The 17,420-nt window shown below is 35.7% G+C and overlaps 1 protein-coding gene across 2 annotated transcripts; it reads left to right on the top strand.

Moving 5' to 3' along the window:
• The first annotated feature begins 9,191 nt into the window (after window positions 1–9,191).
• LOC145061181 (uncharacterized) lies at window positions 9,192–17,420 on the top strand. 2 transcript variants are annotated; one of them, XR_013687121.1, is made up of 16 exons: window positions 9,192–9,573; window positions 10,988–11,149; window positions 11,244–11,309; window positions 11,393–11,536; window positions 11,721–11,834; window positions 12,074–12,175; window positions 12,300–12,485; window positions 12,752–12,841; window positions 12,938–13,072; window positions 13,639–13,761; window positions 14,245–14,330; window positions 14,974–15,586; window positions 15,742–15,819; window positions 15,901–16,751; window positions 16,847–16,927; window positions 17,099–17,420. XR_013687121.1 is itself a non-coding variant. In XM_079008583.1 (15 exons), the coding sequence occupies exons 1-14, from the start codon at window positions 9,310–9,312 to the stop codon at window positions 16,921–16,923; spliced, it is 3,186 nt and encodes a 1,061-aa protein (XP_078864709.1). In that variant the 5' UTR covers window positions 9,192–9,309; the 3' UTR covers window positions 16,924–16,927; window positions 17,099–17,420. The 2 variants fall into 2 exon arrangements, 1 of the variants encoding a protein (XP_078864709.1); XM_079008583.1 differs by having other exon boundaries at window positions 15,901–16,927.

The raw sequence follows: 17,420 nt of genomic DNA, 5'->3' as shown, positions 1-17,420 counted from the left end.
TCAGATAAAACCTAAGAACCCATAAAAGACCGAATCGCTTATACCTTGAGTCTCCGAAACCACAACCGAAGTACTTATCAAAATGGGGTGTTACACACCTAGTCCAAAACTAACAGATTATAACAACATAACAACATGCATAATAATATATCAATCCACTGGGCCGGCATTGGTGCCTTCGACCCACAAGTATAGTGAGGAAAACTCACCTCACAAGCAACATTGACTGATAAGATCTAGCTCTCAAATCTCAGCTCCTGACTTAAATGCCTACAACCACCATGTGTCCATTTCCATAAAAACTCCGAAATGCCCTCAAAAGTCAAACTTGGTCAATCATGGTCAAAGTCAAAGTCAACAATCAAGGTCAACAATCGATGTTGACCCAACTCGTCGAGTGCACCTATCAACTCGTCGAGTTTCTCTAGTATACAGAAATTCGGGAAAAAACCCAGCCAACTCGCCGCGTTGGCTGGAAAACTTGTCGATTTTTACCATCTTACTTATTCGATCCTTTTTCATCAAGTCCAATGTTTTAAAATGTAGATCTAGCATCCAAGAGTTGGAAAGTCACGTAAAGTTGCCAAATTTACGTTCATTCATAAACTAGAGAGGCTCTAACTCTCAAGAAAAGCTTAATAATGGATCTTAAGCATGATAGATGTAACATCCGGAATCTAGAAGGTCAATTATGGAAATAAAAAATTCATTTCTAAAGGTCAAATCGTCGAGTTTAAGGCATGAACTCGACGTGTTGGAAGTGTTGGTCACGCGTGTTTTTGAAGACCAACTCGATGAGTTGGAGAGGACCAACTCAACGAGCTAGACGTGGTTTTGGAAACCCTAATTTCGGGATTTTGCACCTTATTTAAACAACTTAAACCCCATAAGTTGGCCTAATTTCCATCCTCCATTGTCTTAAACCCTAACCTAGAAACCTTAAGGCATCTTCGAGTGATTGAGAGCCATTTTGAAGTGTGTTTGGTGTGTTTGAAACCATTGGAAGAAAGGAAAGCTTGGTGATACAAGAAGGAGCTGCTAGATCCCGAATCCTCGCTTCATTTTTGCCATTTTTCTGGTAAAATGTTTCAACCTTGCTTTGTGATTTATTAGATCTTTATCTTAGGGTTCCTTTGCTTGTTTTGGTCCACATTATGAGGTTTTAGGAGTTGGACGTCCCTTTTGGTCAAACCCTTTCGGATCTAGGGTCCCAGGGAGCTTTTATGACATAAAGGTGCCAACTTTATGGCCTTAAGAGCTCCATGCATCCATTAACCCCTTGCTATGGCCTTTTAAGCTCCTTTTAGCCTTGCAAGACTTTGCGGGACCTTTTAGCCTTTAAGGTCCATATTTGTGTTCATGAGCTCTATCTTGAAGACTTAGTGGTTTTTAGATTAAGGCATAAGGTTCTTTAGGCTAGGGTTCGAGTTTAAGCCCATTATGATGGTTCTTAATGGGTAAAGTCAAAAACTTTACCCTTCTAGACGCTTTTTCAGTTTAGATCTAGAAGATTGGGATTTGGTTTGAAGAATAGTGGCTTAATGCATTAAGTGGATTGGTAGACTGAAGAACTCGACAAGTTCATAGGGGAACTTGGCGAGTTGGGTTGGGTTTGTCCCGATTTTGTTGAAAGAGGAGGAACTCGGCGAGTTAATGAGAAACTTGATGATTTGGATCGAAATATCGCGATTTTGTGCATAATGGAAACTCGGCGAGTTATGGGATAACTCGACGAGTTGAGTCAACTTGGAGCATTGACTTTGACTTTTGACTAATGCTTTCGACCAATGTGTGTCCCAAGGGGTGTTTGTGGTACCCTGGATTGTATTCAAGGGAAATATAGGCTTAGGATAAGACCCATATGGGATTGGGCCCAATTTGGAAAACTGGGCCATTAGTGGGATTTTATGGATCTTATAGTTTTGGGCCTTATTGGTTTGGGGCTTGGGCCTTGGTTGTGAGTCTTGATGGGCCAGGGGTAAAATGGTCCCATTTTGGATTGGTTTTGGACCATTTTACCCCAAGTTTGGATTTTGGATCATGGTTTGGATTATAGTTACTAATTGGATGTCGTTTGGGTATTGATAGTTTGGGAAGTCGTCAGGTCAGTAATAAGATTTCTTGCAGTAAGCTTCAGCATTCGAGGTGAGTCTCCTCATTGTTCGTATGGGTTGAAGGCACCAATGTCGTCCCATTTGGTTTATGTATTGTAGGAAGACCCGGGGTTTAGCCCTAGGTATTATGTATAAAAGACTAGGAGGCGGCGCCTGACACATTATATGCTAATTAGTTAAGCATAGTAGATTGTATGCTAGTTATCTTTGTGATGCTTGCATGGAAGACCTGGATCTGACTCCTGACACTTGTCTGTAAGACCCATGGTAGTGGCCCCCGGCTTGGCAGGAAAGACCATGAGGTGGCTCGTGGCATAATGGCAAGACTATGTGTCACACATAGCACTTTTATTGATTATGTTATATGAATGATATGTATGGATCGCGGTTATGTATGACTCGTATGGATTGTTGGATAAGTATGGTATGTGGTATTTGGGGAACTCACAAAGCTTTGTGCTTACGATTTTCAGTTTATGTTTCAGGTACTCCAGTTTTCAAACGAAAGATCTTGGGACGATCGCAGCGCATACACCCGTGTTTTTCCACAATTCGTTATATTTTGGATTTGACTCTAATAATCGTGTTAATTGAAATGCTTTTCAATGTCCTGAACAAAATTATTACAGTGTTTTAATTATATTGAAAATGAAATTTTTACGTTAGATTTTTAGGTTGTTACAAAAGAGGCCTATAACTCAATAAAGTTTGCAACTCTAAGGCAAAAGAGGCCACCAAACGTCCAGATCTAAAGTGATGACTCCATGAAATTCTCAACCCCATGAACAAATAACAATCCAAAAAAATGAGTCAGATATGACAATAAACTTCCAAGGAAGAGATCTAAGCAAATAGATGAGCAAGTTTCCGAATTTTTACCTCAAAAGTAGCTAAACTCAAGGAGATTCTGGATCTATAGATGTCCCTTCAACTAGGCACCACCAACTTCAATCTCCTTAACAAATGAGACCAAAAGAAGCAACTTGTAAGCTCACACACTCAACTTGCGGTAAGATGCACGAATTCTAGGGTTTAGGGACAGAGGAGGCGATTAGGGAGGCCATTAATGGGACTTAAGGCCTTTAAATAGGGTGCAACACCCTAAAAGTTAGGGTTTCATATTCAGCCACCAACTCGTTAAGTTTTCCCCTTAACTCGTCAAGTTGGTCCAAAAAGATCCGCGACCCAAAAACTTTCAACACGCCGAGTTGAGGCCATCAACTCGACGAGTTCCAAGGAAAATTAGGCTTTTTGATAAAAATTCTCATACCTGGGAATCGAGATGTTACAATTCTCCCCCACTTTAACTAGGCTTTGACCTCGAAGCCTGTTGCGGCGAACAAATTCGGATAATGCTCCCGCATCTCGGCCTCCGGCTCCCAGGTGCACTCGGATCCCCTCCAATGTTGCCATTGTACCTTTACTAAAGGTACCTCCTTGTTACGCATAACCTTTACCTTCCTTTCCAGAACAACCACCAGCCTCTCAACATATTTCAGGCGCTCATCAAATTGAATGACATCCAACAATACCACTGCATCCTCGTACAGTACGCACTTTCGCAACTGCGAAATGTAGAAAGTGCTCTTAATCTGACTGAGCTCCTTCGGAAGATCCAATCTGTACACAACCATGCCAACCCTGGCAACAATCCAGAATGGTCTGATATATCGAGGGCCCAAATCCCCCTCTTCCTGAAGCGAATCACACCCTTCCAGGGTACGACCTTCAGCAACACTATGTCACCGACCTGAAACTTCTACTCAGATCCGTTCCGATCGGTATAACTCTTCTGTCGACTCTAAGCAGTCTGCAATCTGTGCATGATCTGTTGAATCGTGTCTATAGTTTGAAGAACCACCTTGGTTCGACCCATTACCTTGTGACCAACCTTGCCCCAACATACTGGGGTACGACAGCTCTGCCCATACAACAGATCAAAAGGCGGAGCACGAATACTAGAGTGAAAACTGTTGTTGTAGGAGAAATCTGCAAGAGATAGGTAGGAGTCCCAACTCCTATCAAAATCAATAACACATACACGTAACATATCCTCGAGAGTCTGAATGGTCCACTCGCTCTGTCCGTCGGTCTGTGGATGATAAGTTGTGATGAAATGCAGCCTCGTGCCCAGTTCCTCATGGAACTTCTTCCAGAAATGAGAGGTGAACCGAACATCACAATCTAAAAAAATAGAGACCGGAACCCCAGGGCGAGCAACGATCTCGTGAATATAAACATCGGCCAACTTCTCGGCCAACGATCTCTCCCGAATTGCCAGAAAATGGGCACTCTTGGTCAATCGATCCACGATGACCCAAATAGAATCAAAACCCTTTGCTGTCTTCGGCAACTTGATGATGAAATCCATCAAAATTTGCTCCCATTTCCACATGGGAACCTCCAGAGGCTACAAATTGCCATGCGGCCTCTGATTCTCGGTCTTGACCATCCTGCAGGTCAAGCATCAATCGATTAGGGAGGCCATCAATGGGACTTAAGGCCTTTAAATAGGGTGCAACACCTTAAAATTTTGGGTTTCATATTCAACCACCAACTCGTCGAGTCTTCCTCTTCAACTTGTCGAGTTTGCCCAAAAAGATCCGCGACCCAAAAACTTTCAACACGTCGAGTTGAGGCCATCAACTCGACGAGTTTTAAGGAAAATTTGACTTTTTGATAAAAATTCTCATACCTATGAATCGGGATGTTACAACTCTCTCCCACTTGAACTAGGCTTCGACCTCGAAGTCTGTTGCGGTGAACAAATCTGGATAATGCTCACACATCTCAGCCACAATCATAGATGATGACTACATAATTAGTAATTTATACAATCATACTAACCAATCATCTGAACATTCCAATATATAATAGAATCAAGAAGTTCATTGTTGCATTTTATGTAGCTCCTATAGGAGCCATCACACGTGAGACATGGCTCAGTGCCAATAATATTCCAGCTAAAAATGAAGCTTTTTTATTTTTATGTTTTGGTAAATGGTAGCTATGCAACTACCCTTTTACATAATGTATTTTCAAACACGTGATGACACATGTTGTATGATTGTTATACATGTAGCTTCATATTACATATATAAATTTATAAATTTTTAGATTTATATTCCGTTTTTTAAAAGATTCTAATTTAATTATCTCATTAAATAATATTCAAAGATAAATACTGAAATTTTAATTAATTAAATATTCAAATTCAAAATCTTATTAATTAATAATTCAAATTAATCTAAAATTTGAATATTCAGATTCAAACAACTAAAATAATATTTTAGGTAAGAGGTAATTATCCAAAATTTGAAAAATATTCAAATTTACATTCTTTGTTGCATAATTTAGGAAACTTGTCAACCAAGTTAGGGTTTCGAAACCAATTGAGCCAAAACTTAGAAAACGCGACGCACCCTAGAGGAGACGTGTCACGTCTATCGACTCACATGTTTCTTTTCAGTTTCGATTTTAACTTTAGGGTTATGGTTATTAAACCTACACTTTGGTGAAAACAAATAAAATTAACCACAAAAACAAAATTATAAAAAAAAATAGCACCCTAAAACTCTAAAAGCAAACAAGATTTCAATTCACTGTATCTAGGTAGTAGGAGGAATCAAAATTTACCTAAGTGTAGATGCGCCTTAGGATCTAGGTATTACTAGCTATAACAATCTACTTTCAAAACTAATACTTAATACTACAAAGAGAGATAAGATTTCAAACCTTTAAACAAAATAAAATTTGCTTCTTGAATCTTTGTAGATCTCAAAAACCTTTGAAGCTCTTGGAAGACTAGCACCCAAAGTAGAATGCCTCTAAAGGATCACACCTAAAAGACTAAACACTAGAAAATTATGAGAGATGGGAAGTGACTTGCAAAACTCGAAATCTGAGAATGCAAGAGTGTTATTTACGAAATTAATGAGGGCCATGATGGTCTATTTATGGTTGAGCAAACCTGCAAAGAAAATAGATTTAAATTAATTAAATAATCATATTTAATCCTACTTCAAATCCCTACCTTATCAACAACTATAGACAAAATCCTTTAAGGATTTATTCCTTAAATTCATCCACCCTCTTTAGGGTTCCAAAATATTCTAGTTGTTTAACTATTGGACAATTAATATTCAGTCTTTGTATCTTTAAATAATATCCTGATTAATTCTAATTAATTTTAAATTAATTCCAAATTAATTCAATTGCAACTAGTTTCTAATTAATTTATCAAACTATTATAAATTAATAAACTATTTATCTCACTCTCTTAAATACTTTTCTAGTTATTTTAGCTTTCGAGGGCAACCTTAAAAGTATTTTGTTATTATTCCCAAAATTATACCAATAAGTTATGACATTTGACACCTATTTTCAATAGTTTTTTCACATTTACGATTTTTTGTTTTTTGCGATTTGATTTTGAATCGATATTAATGTTGTTGTTGTTGCTCAGTTAGTATTTCATTTTATCATGATTTTCAATCGATATTAATAATAATTTTTGTTTTTTACAGTTCAATTGTTGTATCATGTTAAATTTAAGTGATATTGATGTTGATTTCTATTCTTCCTAATTGAATCCTTATGCTACATGTTATGCTAATATATTAATAAACAATGCCTTTTTTTTTTATTTCGTATATTAGGAAAATGTTTAGTTTGTTATGCTTAAAAATATTAGATTGTTATTCTTAATAATCATACGTGATTAAGAAATATATTTATAGTATATTATTATTATTTTTTAACTTTATTAATTTAGATGATGATCATGTAGTCATATAAGAATCTGTTAATCTTAAATGTATTGTTTACTTATTACTGATCAACAAGAAAATTAAAAGAAGAATTACCGATTTCATAAAAGCTTGAAGGATTCTTATTTGACGGCCAATTGTGTGTGGTGGGGGCCGATGCTCTATGACGACGGAGATGCAAGAAAAAGAGAAGGATGGAGGCAGGTGTTCGCTAGATGCAATAAGAGAAAGAACATGTAGGTTAAGGGAAAAGAAAGAACATGTCATTTTTTTCTTTTTTATATGAATATGAGTCAGATCGAATAAGTGCTAATTTCGGATTTACATGCCAAAATAAAATGTAATCAAACCATTTTAAATCAGATAGATTTAGAGCTATCACTTAGGCTGGACGGAGTGAAGTGGGAAGGGTGTGCGGGAGCCATTTCCGCTCGGAGGAACACCGCACCGGCGGTGCGGGATAGGAGGTGGGGGGAGGGGTTGTCGCACTCTCTCTCTTCTTGTGATTGGCTGGAATTTGTTTTTTTTTTTTTTTTTTTTTTTTTTTTTTGAGTTTTCAGGTTCATAAGGAAGAGGTTTCTGGAAATGACATATTTGGCCCCCATGTTTTGGTCTTATGGCATAATACATCCTAACTTTGAATTCTCTTCACAAAAATAGTTTTCGAAAATTACAACATAGACACTATATTTTAATATTCCAATTATCATTAAAATAATAAAATCAATTAATTTTATTTAAAAAAAATCAAAAGAAGGCAAGAGGAGCTTCACGCACACTCCTTGGCTTTTGGTGAAGGAAAGAAAAGTGAGGAAAAAGGTGTTGTGACCCACAAAAAATGAGAGAAGTTTCCCCCACACACTCTGGTCTTATTAAGAACCAATAAGAAATAAACAAACCGAACTTAGATCAATCACATATGGTATTTTTGTATTGGGATAATGACTTGAAAGGGTAACAAACTTTCGACTTTGTTCACATTTAGTCACTAAACTTTTTTTCATTATCTATTTGCCACTAAACAATTGAAACTGTTCACATTTTACCCTTATGACCGGCTGTTACCGGTCATAAGGGTAAAATGTGAATAGTTTCAATAACTCAGTGGCAAATAGATAATGAAAAAAAGTTGAGTGACTAAATGTGAACAAAGTCGAAAGTTCGTTTCCATGTCAAAAAAGTTTAATGACTAAATGTGAACAAACTTTTCTCTTGTATTATGTTTTAGCAAATTATGTATTTTTGTTAAAATTTAACACCATTTGTTGATGAAGAAATCTATGAAATACAAAAAAAAGGTACAATAAAACAAAAAACCAAACCATTATTATATGTATAAGTTTTATGTTATAAAACTATGCAATATTATATGTATAAAAATTATTCTAATGTTATATGTATGAATTTTGTGTTATAAAATCATGCAATACATAAGTTATCATACATTAAACCATATACGTTGTTTATAAAAGAATATATACATACATTGATACATTATATATGTTGTTATACTCCATGTATTGACATACATCATATTAGTATATTTACTATAAAAAAAATATCGAAAATGAAAGTCAAGTTGTTTAGAATTTAGACGTTTTTAATTTATCCGGACAATTGATTTATATTTGAGATTCTATTTTCTTAAAACGTTTGAATAATTATTGAAATTTATGGTTATTTAACCAGATATATAGAATTAAGTAAAATCGTTAACATGTTTTATGAAATGTTGCGCCCAAACCACCAAATCCATATTACCTTTACAAAAATATTTGTTTTTAAGAAAAAAAATAGCTATATATTCAACAATTAAAACGACACTATGGTTGAGAATGGTTCATTTTTTTGTTAAACCAAAATCAGATTGAAAATTTTGATTTTTTATTTTGTAAAATACCAAATCATTGGTTTTTCGATTTTTTTAAATATATTTTTCGAGGTTTTGTTTTTTTATTTCATAGATTTCTTCATCAATAAATGTTGCTAGAATTTAACAAAAATAAATAATTTACTAAAACATAATACAAGACGAAGTTTGTTCACATTTAGACATTAAAGTTTTTTTACGAACTTTCAATTTTGTTTATATTTAGTCATTAATTTTTTTTTTCATTCTTTATTTGACACTGAACTATTGAAACTGTTCATAATTATCCTTACGACCGATAAGGTAAAATATGAACAATTTTAATAATTTAGTAACAAATAAATAATAAAAAAAAAAGTCATGAATAAAATCAAACTTTTGTTACTTTTTTAAATATATTTGGAAAAAGGATTTAAAGCAACTGTCCGTCCTAGAATTTTCTTTTTTCCTTCTGACCGATCGGCAAAACGTTCCCACAAACAGCCACTATTCCAACTTCAACTTCCAAGTTCATAAACGCAATCGGTTTGTCCTTGTAGCATACGATCTAAGCACGATGAGATTTTTCAGCAGGAGCACTTCCAATGACTCGTCTCAACAATCACCGTCGACGCCGTCTTCTTCAACTCCTCTTTTTTCACCATCCACTTCCGTCGCTTCTGGCCCTGCCAGGCCCATTCGTCTCGTTTATTGCGACGAGAGAGGAAAGTTTCAGATGGATCCCGAAGCTGTTTCTCTTCTTCAGCTTGTTAAAGAACCCATCGGCGTGGTTTCAGTCTGTGGTCGTGCTCGCCAAGGCAAGAGTTATATCTTAAATCAGGTACTTTTCGATCTCTTTCAAGGGGAGACCTTGGGTTTTGGGTTTTGTAGAAATACTTCATGCCTGATTCCTTTCTTTATGGTCGTAATTTTGAAATTAGGGTTTTAATGTAACCATTACTTACGAAACTGGTTAATTCAGTATAAATGTAGTAATAAGTAGCTAATTGGCACCAGTTTTAGTTGTTACCAAGTAATGAGTAATTGAACCATGATCTGTGCATACTTAATTATTACGAAGCTAGGGTTTAAGGAGGACTATAGAATCATTATTGGGAAATTTGTTACGTTAATTGCTATGCGGTTGATTATAGGTTATGGAGATTAGTTGAATTGATCCAGTACGACAAATTTGGAGTGCCATCTATTTCATTCATAACAGTTCACTATCCATGCCTTTTTCCTTGCTTCCTGAGCAAGTTTGATTGTTTTAATCAAAATTAATGATGCATAGCTATTTAGCTACTTGGTTTGTGGTGTTTGAAGATTTTTTTGCTTATTCTAGAGTTAGGGTTTTGGATGGTGTGGCTATGAAGTATGAAGAGCTGGCTACATAGGGCTAAGTTAATAGTAGAAGGTATAGTTTATTAAGAATGCTCTCTATACTTATAACACTTCAGATTTAGTATGCAGTATAGCTCTAGATGTTCGATGTAAGTTGTAATAAAGAATTGCAAAAGCTGTTGGTTGTTATGTAAATATGTAACACCCTCTATCCTATTGATAATAAGTTTTAGGTCAAGAAGTGAAGAAATTATACGATCAATCAAGACAGAATAAATGAAAATTAAGGGTAAAATCTATAGAATGTTTGATTCATCAGGGATTGTTTACCAATATGAAGGCAATTAGCATATGCCATTTAGTTAATTGTCTAACATCGTTTGCTTCATGAATGGAATTGATATTGCTAAGTTTTGATGAATGTGGATAGAAGTTCAACTACAGGAGTAGTCAACTTATTCAAAAAAAAATCAAATTAAAAAGTGAAACCTTCTTTTTTGATATTTCTGAGGTTCCCAATATAAGTGAAGTTCATCAGTTCAAAACTGGGATAGTAAACTTCTTTTTGAGAGACCATGTCCGATTTTACAGAAGCTATTAACACCTTTTGTTACATAATAGTTAGAAACATGTTATATTGATAGATTAAACCTGCTCTGGTGCATCAATGATCTATAGCTGCAGGTCACATGATGACATAATTTGTAGTATATTAGCATTGTATTTTTCTATTTATGAAAAAAGGTTGACATTTTCACATGTTGCTTTATTGATCTGGATTTTGGGTACATGTTACATCTATTAATGCCATGCCCCTTTTATAACATGTTAGTTTCCACCTTCATGATAAGTGTCAAAGTTGATGAAGTTTATTCGTACATAATAAATACACTGCATTTTAATATCTGTAGCTTCTTGGAAGGAGTAGTGGATTTAAGGTGGCATCAACTCATCGCCCTTGCACAAAAGGGCTTTGGCTGTGGAGTACTCCTTTAAAAAGAACTGCCCTTGATGGAACTGAGTACAATCTTCTATTGATTGATAGCGAAGGAATTGATGCCTATGATCAAACGGTTGGCTTGACTTCTTATAAAATCTTTTAGAGCCTTTATGTTAAATTGTATGATGATATTCTGTATTTCCTTTTCTACACATTCCATTTTACAGGGAACATACAGCACACAGATCTTCTCTCTTGCTGTACTCTTATCAAGCATGTTCATATATAACCAGGTTGATTTTTTTTGTTAATCACATTGATTCATTCTATGCATGGTTGTTGTTTCATCTCACTGTTCATGTCTTTCTTTTGTCAGATGGGAGGTATAGATGAGGCTGCACTTGATCGTCTCTCTCTTGTAACTGAAATGACAAAGCATATTCGTGTCAGAGCCTCGGGGGGTAAAACCACAGCTTCTGAACTTGGACAATTCTCCCCAATCTTTGTGTGGCTTCTAAGGGTACATTCATACTGATTCATGCCACTTTGTTTTTTTCGGCTGCGTTTGTTACACACGACATCTGGACAAGCTTTCTAGGGTTATTTTTGATCATTAGGAGGGCATTTACGTCTTTTGTACAAATGAGAGATCCCATGTTCTTTTACTATGTACTTTTTTCTTATCACCATGTTCCAATTTGCAGGATTTCTATTTGGATTTGGTTGAGGATAATAGGAAAATAACTCCTCGTGACTACCTAGAGCTTGCTTTGAGGCCAGTAGAAGGTGGTGGAAGAGATGTTTCAGCCAAAAATGAGGTCTTTCCTTCTGCTTAATCTTCACTGCTCAAAATGAAATTTAATATCTTTGAACTTATGTTATTGAAGTATACTCTAAATTTAAGCACCAAAAACCACTGATAAGCAAACTACTACTACACCACTTGGTTCATGTAGTGGATGGTTTAAACTTTAAGATCATAAATATGGTTCAACTTTTCACATATTCTTTGATTCTTTCTTAATTTTCTGAACAATTGATGATCTATAATTTATAGATTCGAGAATCCATCCGAGCTCTCTTTCCAGATAGGGATTGTTTCACTCTTGTGAGACCTTTGAGCAATGAGAATGAGCTCCAACGGCTTGACCAAATATCGGTAAGTAATCTTTTTCATAAGCATGAAAAGTATCAGTATTCATTATACTTATTATATATCATGTCCCTTAGGAAGATTGTCTCTAACATTAGTTATCTATCCCAAATCTTACTCACACGTGTAGATGGAGAAATTGAGGCCAGAGTTCAAAGCAGGACTGGATGAGTTAACAAGGTTTGTATTCGAGAGAACTAGGCCCAAGCAGCTGGGGTCCACGGTTATGAATGGACCTATTTTTGCTGGCATCACTCAGTCTTTTCTAGATGCTCTCAATAATGGTGCAGTTCCTACAATCACTTCCTCATGGCAGGTTAGTTCTTTAAGGCTGTGTTTTTTGCTTTATGTTGTACAAGTATCAAGTATCAGGTTGATGTTGTATAGTTAATCCAATTTTAAGGAAAAAGATACAGCATAAGATAGTATTGGATACTGAAATGATAGCTTGATCAAAATAATGGGAAAGTTTCCTTTTCCCCGACCCTCTCTATTAAGTCGTTTATTTCTGCATCTAGTCAATAAAAAACATCCATATCTGTATTGGATAAGTTCAACTTCTCAACTATTCATTTATTTCAGAGTGTTGAAGAAACAGAATGCCAAAAGGCATTGGAATATGCTACTGAAGTTTACAAGTCTTCTTTCGATCGTACAAGACCCCCTGAGGAAGTATGTTTTTTTTTTTTGAAATCTTCATAGTTTTTGTTTTTCCTTTTTTACCCTTTGGTTACCTGATATAATTATTCACTTTTCAAATGCTTGTAGGCTGCATTACGAGAAACACATGAAGAGGCTGTTCAGAAGGCTGTGGCTGCTTTTAATTCTACTGCAGTAGGGGCTGGCTCTGCTAGGCAAAGATGCGAAAAGCGTCTTCGTGTATTTTTCACAAAGGAATTTGAGGTAGCTTTTCTGGAAAAAACATTAGGGATAAATACAAGAAACATACTTTCATTTATTTGTCCATTATAGTATCCTGCTTTTATTTCTTTCTATAACAACATTGTACTTTCAGTTTTTTTTTTCTTATAAAGGCATTGTTCGTTGAAAAATCTACCCAATTATAACATTCTACTTTCAATCTTTTCTTTCTTATGACATCATACTTTAAAAAGCCTATTTGATTATAGCAATGAAAATTGCTTTGTATTTGGATGACATTGCTGTGATTGGGGAGGCTTATCAATCCACAGTATTTAATAATAAAAAATTAAAGTAGGAAGATATAGAAGCAAATCAATTAAATTACTTTGCTATTTCTTCCATTTTACCCAAACCTCTATTAGATCTCATGTCCAGAAGTTGGAGTGAGTTCATCATCACAAGTGGATTATTCATGGTTGTCTTTATAACAAGACTCCCCCATAACACAAAAGCAACACTTTATATTTTGATAGTCCCAAAAAATGCAATGCTTAATTTCCTTTTGGAAAGAGTCCTTTCTTTACCTATTTGCTTAATACATACAGGATTATAAAAGGGAGGCCTTTATGAAGGCTTACATGCAATGCTCAAATGCCATACAAAAAATGGAGAAAGAACTAAGAGCAGCTTGTCAAGCTCCAGCTGCAAAGTTTGATAATATTCTGAAGGTAAATTTATGTTACTGACTCAGAAACTACAGTTGGTTTGTTGGGAGGGAAACTCTGACTTTTTTTCCATGATAAATGATGTCTAGAAGTTTTATAGAAAAAAATGGCATGCTTGAGAAAATTGAAGGAAAAAATAATGAGGGCAAATCTGTAAAAAGTTAGGACCTAATGGAGAAGCTTCTTTTCTCTAGATTTCTCTATTAGGTCATTGTTTCTGCATTAAGTTGCAACTTGCAACCAACATCTATTAAATTTTCATTAACCACTGAAAGATAACTAATGGATACTTAAAAATTGAATGACATTTTACATTTGTAATTCCATCATTTTCATGTGACTCAGTTTTAAAATTTGTAGTATGCTAATTGCCAAAACCATCTCTTCTTTAACTTTTTTGGGTTCATATTGTTGTAAGTTTTTTTTAGATCTTAGTAATGTATTGATCCTAAAAGTACACAATTGTTTTGTTTTTGTCGTATACAGGTTCTTGATCAGCTTTTAAGCAGCTATGAAGCAACTGCTTATGGTCCAGAGAAGTGGCAGAAACTAGCTTCTTTTTTACGACAAAGGTTTTTGCTTTTATATATTCTCTCAAATGCAAGAAATAGCAATTTACTTTCATTGATTTTGTTTTATAGCATTCTACTTTTGTTTCTTCCTATTACAACATTTACTTTGTAAAATCTACCCAGTTATAGCAATTTCACCCAAATATAAAACAATTTTCACGGTTGTACTTTGGTAGATTTGTCAATGTATAATGTCTTAATAAGAAAAAATCGAAAGTACAATACTACAATTTAGTAATTTTTTAAAGTACAATGCCTTATTAAGAAAAAGAGTAAATTTCAAAATTGGTCCTTAAGTGTTTTGATTATGCTAAACCCTTTTCAGTTTTGGTCCTTATTTGAAGGTTTCATTCATTTTGGGCCCTGAGACTTTCTGTTTGTCTCGTATTACATGGTTCTAGGGATCAAAATCGATATGAAACCTTAAAGTAAGGACCAAATTTAAAAAAAAAAGATTCAGTTTTGGACTAAACATAGTGAAAATTAGAAAGCATAGGAACCATCTTTGTAAGTTACTCTAAGAAAAAAATTTGAAGTACAATTCTGTAATAGAAAAAAAAAGATGAAAGTATAACTTTAAGCTCACTTTCTTTGCTAGTTTTTCTCTAGATTTTAACATTTTTCTTTTTCTTTGACTTTTAAGCTTGGAAGGTCCAGTTCTCGACTTTGTGAAGAAACAGATAGACCACATCACCTCAGAAAAAAGCTCCCTCCACTTAAAATGTCGCTCAATTGAAGACAAAATGGGATTACTCACAAAACAACTAGAAGCAAGTGAGAAATACAAATCCGATTACATAAAACGCTATGAAGATGCCATTAAAGACAAAAACAAGCTTGCAGAAGAGTACATGACTCGAATATCCGATCTCAAAAACAACTCGAGCTCATTAGAAGAAAAATACTCCAACTTATCAAGAACACTGGAATCAGCCAAAAGAGAATCCATGGAATGGAAAAGAAAATATGACGTAGCATTATCTAAGCAGAAAGCCGGGGAAGAACAAGCTTCATCTGAAGTAGCGAATTTGAAGGCGAGGAGTAGCGCGGCTGAAACAAGACTGGCGGCTGCCCGGGAACAAACGGTGGCGGCTCAAGAGGAGGCGGCGGAGTGGAAACGGAAGTATGACGTGGCGGTAAGGGAGGCAAAGAGCGCGCTCGAGAAGGCGGCGGCGGTTCAAGATCGCGCGAGTAAACAAACACAGAACCGCGAGGATGCTCTACGGGCGGAATTTGCATGCACGTTAGCTGACAAGGTGACACATCCCTCTCTCTCTCTATCTCGCTAATGGTTTATCATCACGAGGAGGGCATTTATGTCTTTTGCACAGACAAAACACTTGTTTTATATTTTGGAGGGGATATAGAATTGAAACCTGATTTTTATTCAACTGCAAATGAAATTTTGTAGGAAGCGGAAATAAAAAGTAAGGCAGCAAAGATTGATCAGGCGGAGCAGCGTGTAACTACTTTGAGGTTGGAGTTGAAGGTGAGATTCTTCTAAATAGCTAACCATAATGGAAATTGTTTTTCATGCATTATATTTAATATCTTGTACTCTAATTCTCAGGCTGCAGAGTCAAAAATAAAAAGCTACGATTCAGAAATATCCGCTTTAAAATCCGACATCAAGGAATTAAGCAAACAGTTAGAAACCGCAAACGCAACAGCTCAATCATACGAAAGAGAGTCGAGAATTCTAGAACAAGAACGAATCCATTTACAACAAAAATACAGATCCGAATTTGATCGATTCGAAGAAGTCCAAGAAAGATGCAGAACCGCAGAAAAAGAAACAAAAAGAGCAACCGAGTTAGCCGACATCGCCCGGGCAGAAGCCATGGCTGCCCAAAAAGACAAAAACGAAATCCAACGCTTAGCCACGGACCGGCTGACCCAACTCACAAAACTCCAACAACACATCGAAACCCTTTCCCGCCAAAAAACCGACTTATCACACGAACTAAACCAATTCCAATCCGCTGAAATGGACGCGATATCCAAAGTCTCGATTCTAGAAGCAAGAGTCGAAGAAAGGGAAAAAGAGATAGAAAATTTATTGAATACGAACAACGAACAACGCGCGAATACGGTTCAAGTCCTTGAAAGTTTATTGGAAACCGAACGGGCAGCTCGGGCAGAAGCTACAAACCGGGCAGAAGCGCTTTCGGTTCAACTACAAGCCACACATGGGAAGCTCGATTTGTTACAACAACAAATGACAACGATTCGGCTGAATGAATCTGCTTTGGATAACAAACTTAGAACCGCTTCACAAAAAAGGTTTCGGGTTGAAGAAGGAGAACATGAAATGGGGACGGATTCGGTTCAGGAGATTGGTAGGGGGAATAAGAGGTCGAGGAGCACGAATAGTCCGTTGAAATTTGGTTTGAGTGAAGATGGTGGTTCGGTTTTTAAAGGGTATGATGGTAATTATAGTCAAGAAACAGAAGATTACTCGAAATTTACTGTTGTAAAGTTGAAGCAAGAGCTCACGAAGCATAATTTTGGTGCAGAGTTGCTTCAGTTGAAGAATCCTAATAAAAAAGAGCTTGTGGCTCTTTATGAAAGATGTGTTCTTGGGAAAGAATGAAACGGTTAGTTTACCTACCAAATTGTTACTTTTTACCCATAATGACAATGTGCTTTGTATTTGTGCTTACATTTCTATACTGATATAGGCAATGTATATTATTTGTTATATTATGTTTATAGAAATGTAAGTATGTTGCTCTTACGGGTAAGTGAATAGAATAATTTTTGTGCAGGGTTGTTTCAATGAAAGAAAATCTCAACTGGTGGCTGTCTCGTTCTACAGAAATCATAAAACCGTAAATTTATTGACTTTGAGTGTAATTTATTTGATGTATGTTTTAGTATAGTTAAAAGTGGCGGTTTTTTTTTTTTGATCACAGGTGTGTTATAGATAAGGTTAATTTATCTTTATATATTCTGGTTTTTGGTGGGGGTGGTAGAGGGTTTTTCTGTGTTGGTTTTTGGTTTGGTGGAGGTGAAGACTGATTTAGAATGACTGCTGTGTAGGATTGACCAATAGTAAGTAATGTTTTCAAGACTTTTTAGACGTTTTTA

The sequence above is a fragment of the Lactuca serriola genome, chromosome 7 (assembly GCF_051521515.1).
Source record: "Lactuca serriola cultivar US96UC23 chromosome 7, Lser_US96UC23_V15, whole genome shotgun sequence".
NCBI lineage: Eukaryota > Viridiplantae > Streptophyta > Magnoliopsida > Asterales > Asteraceae > Lactuca > Lactuca serriola.
This window is presented reverse-complemented; position numbering and strand designations above follow the sequence as displayed.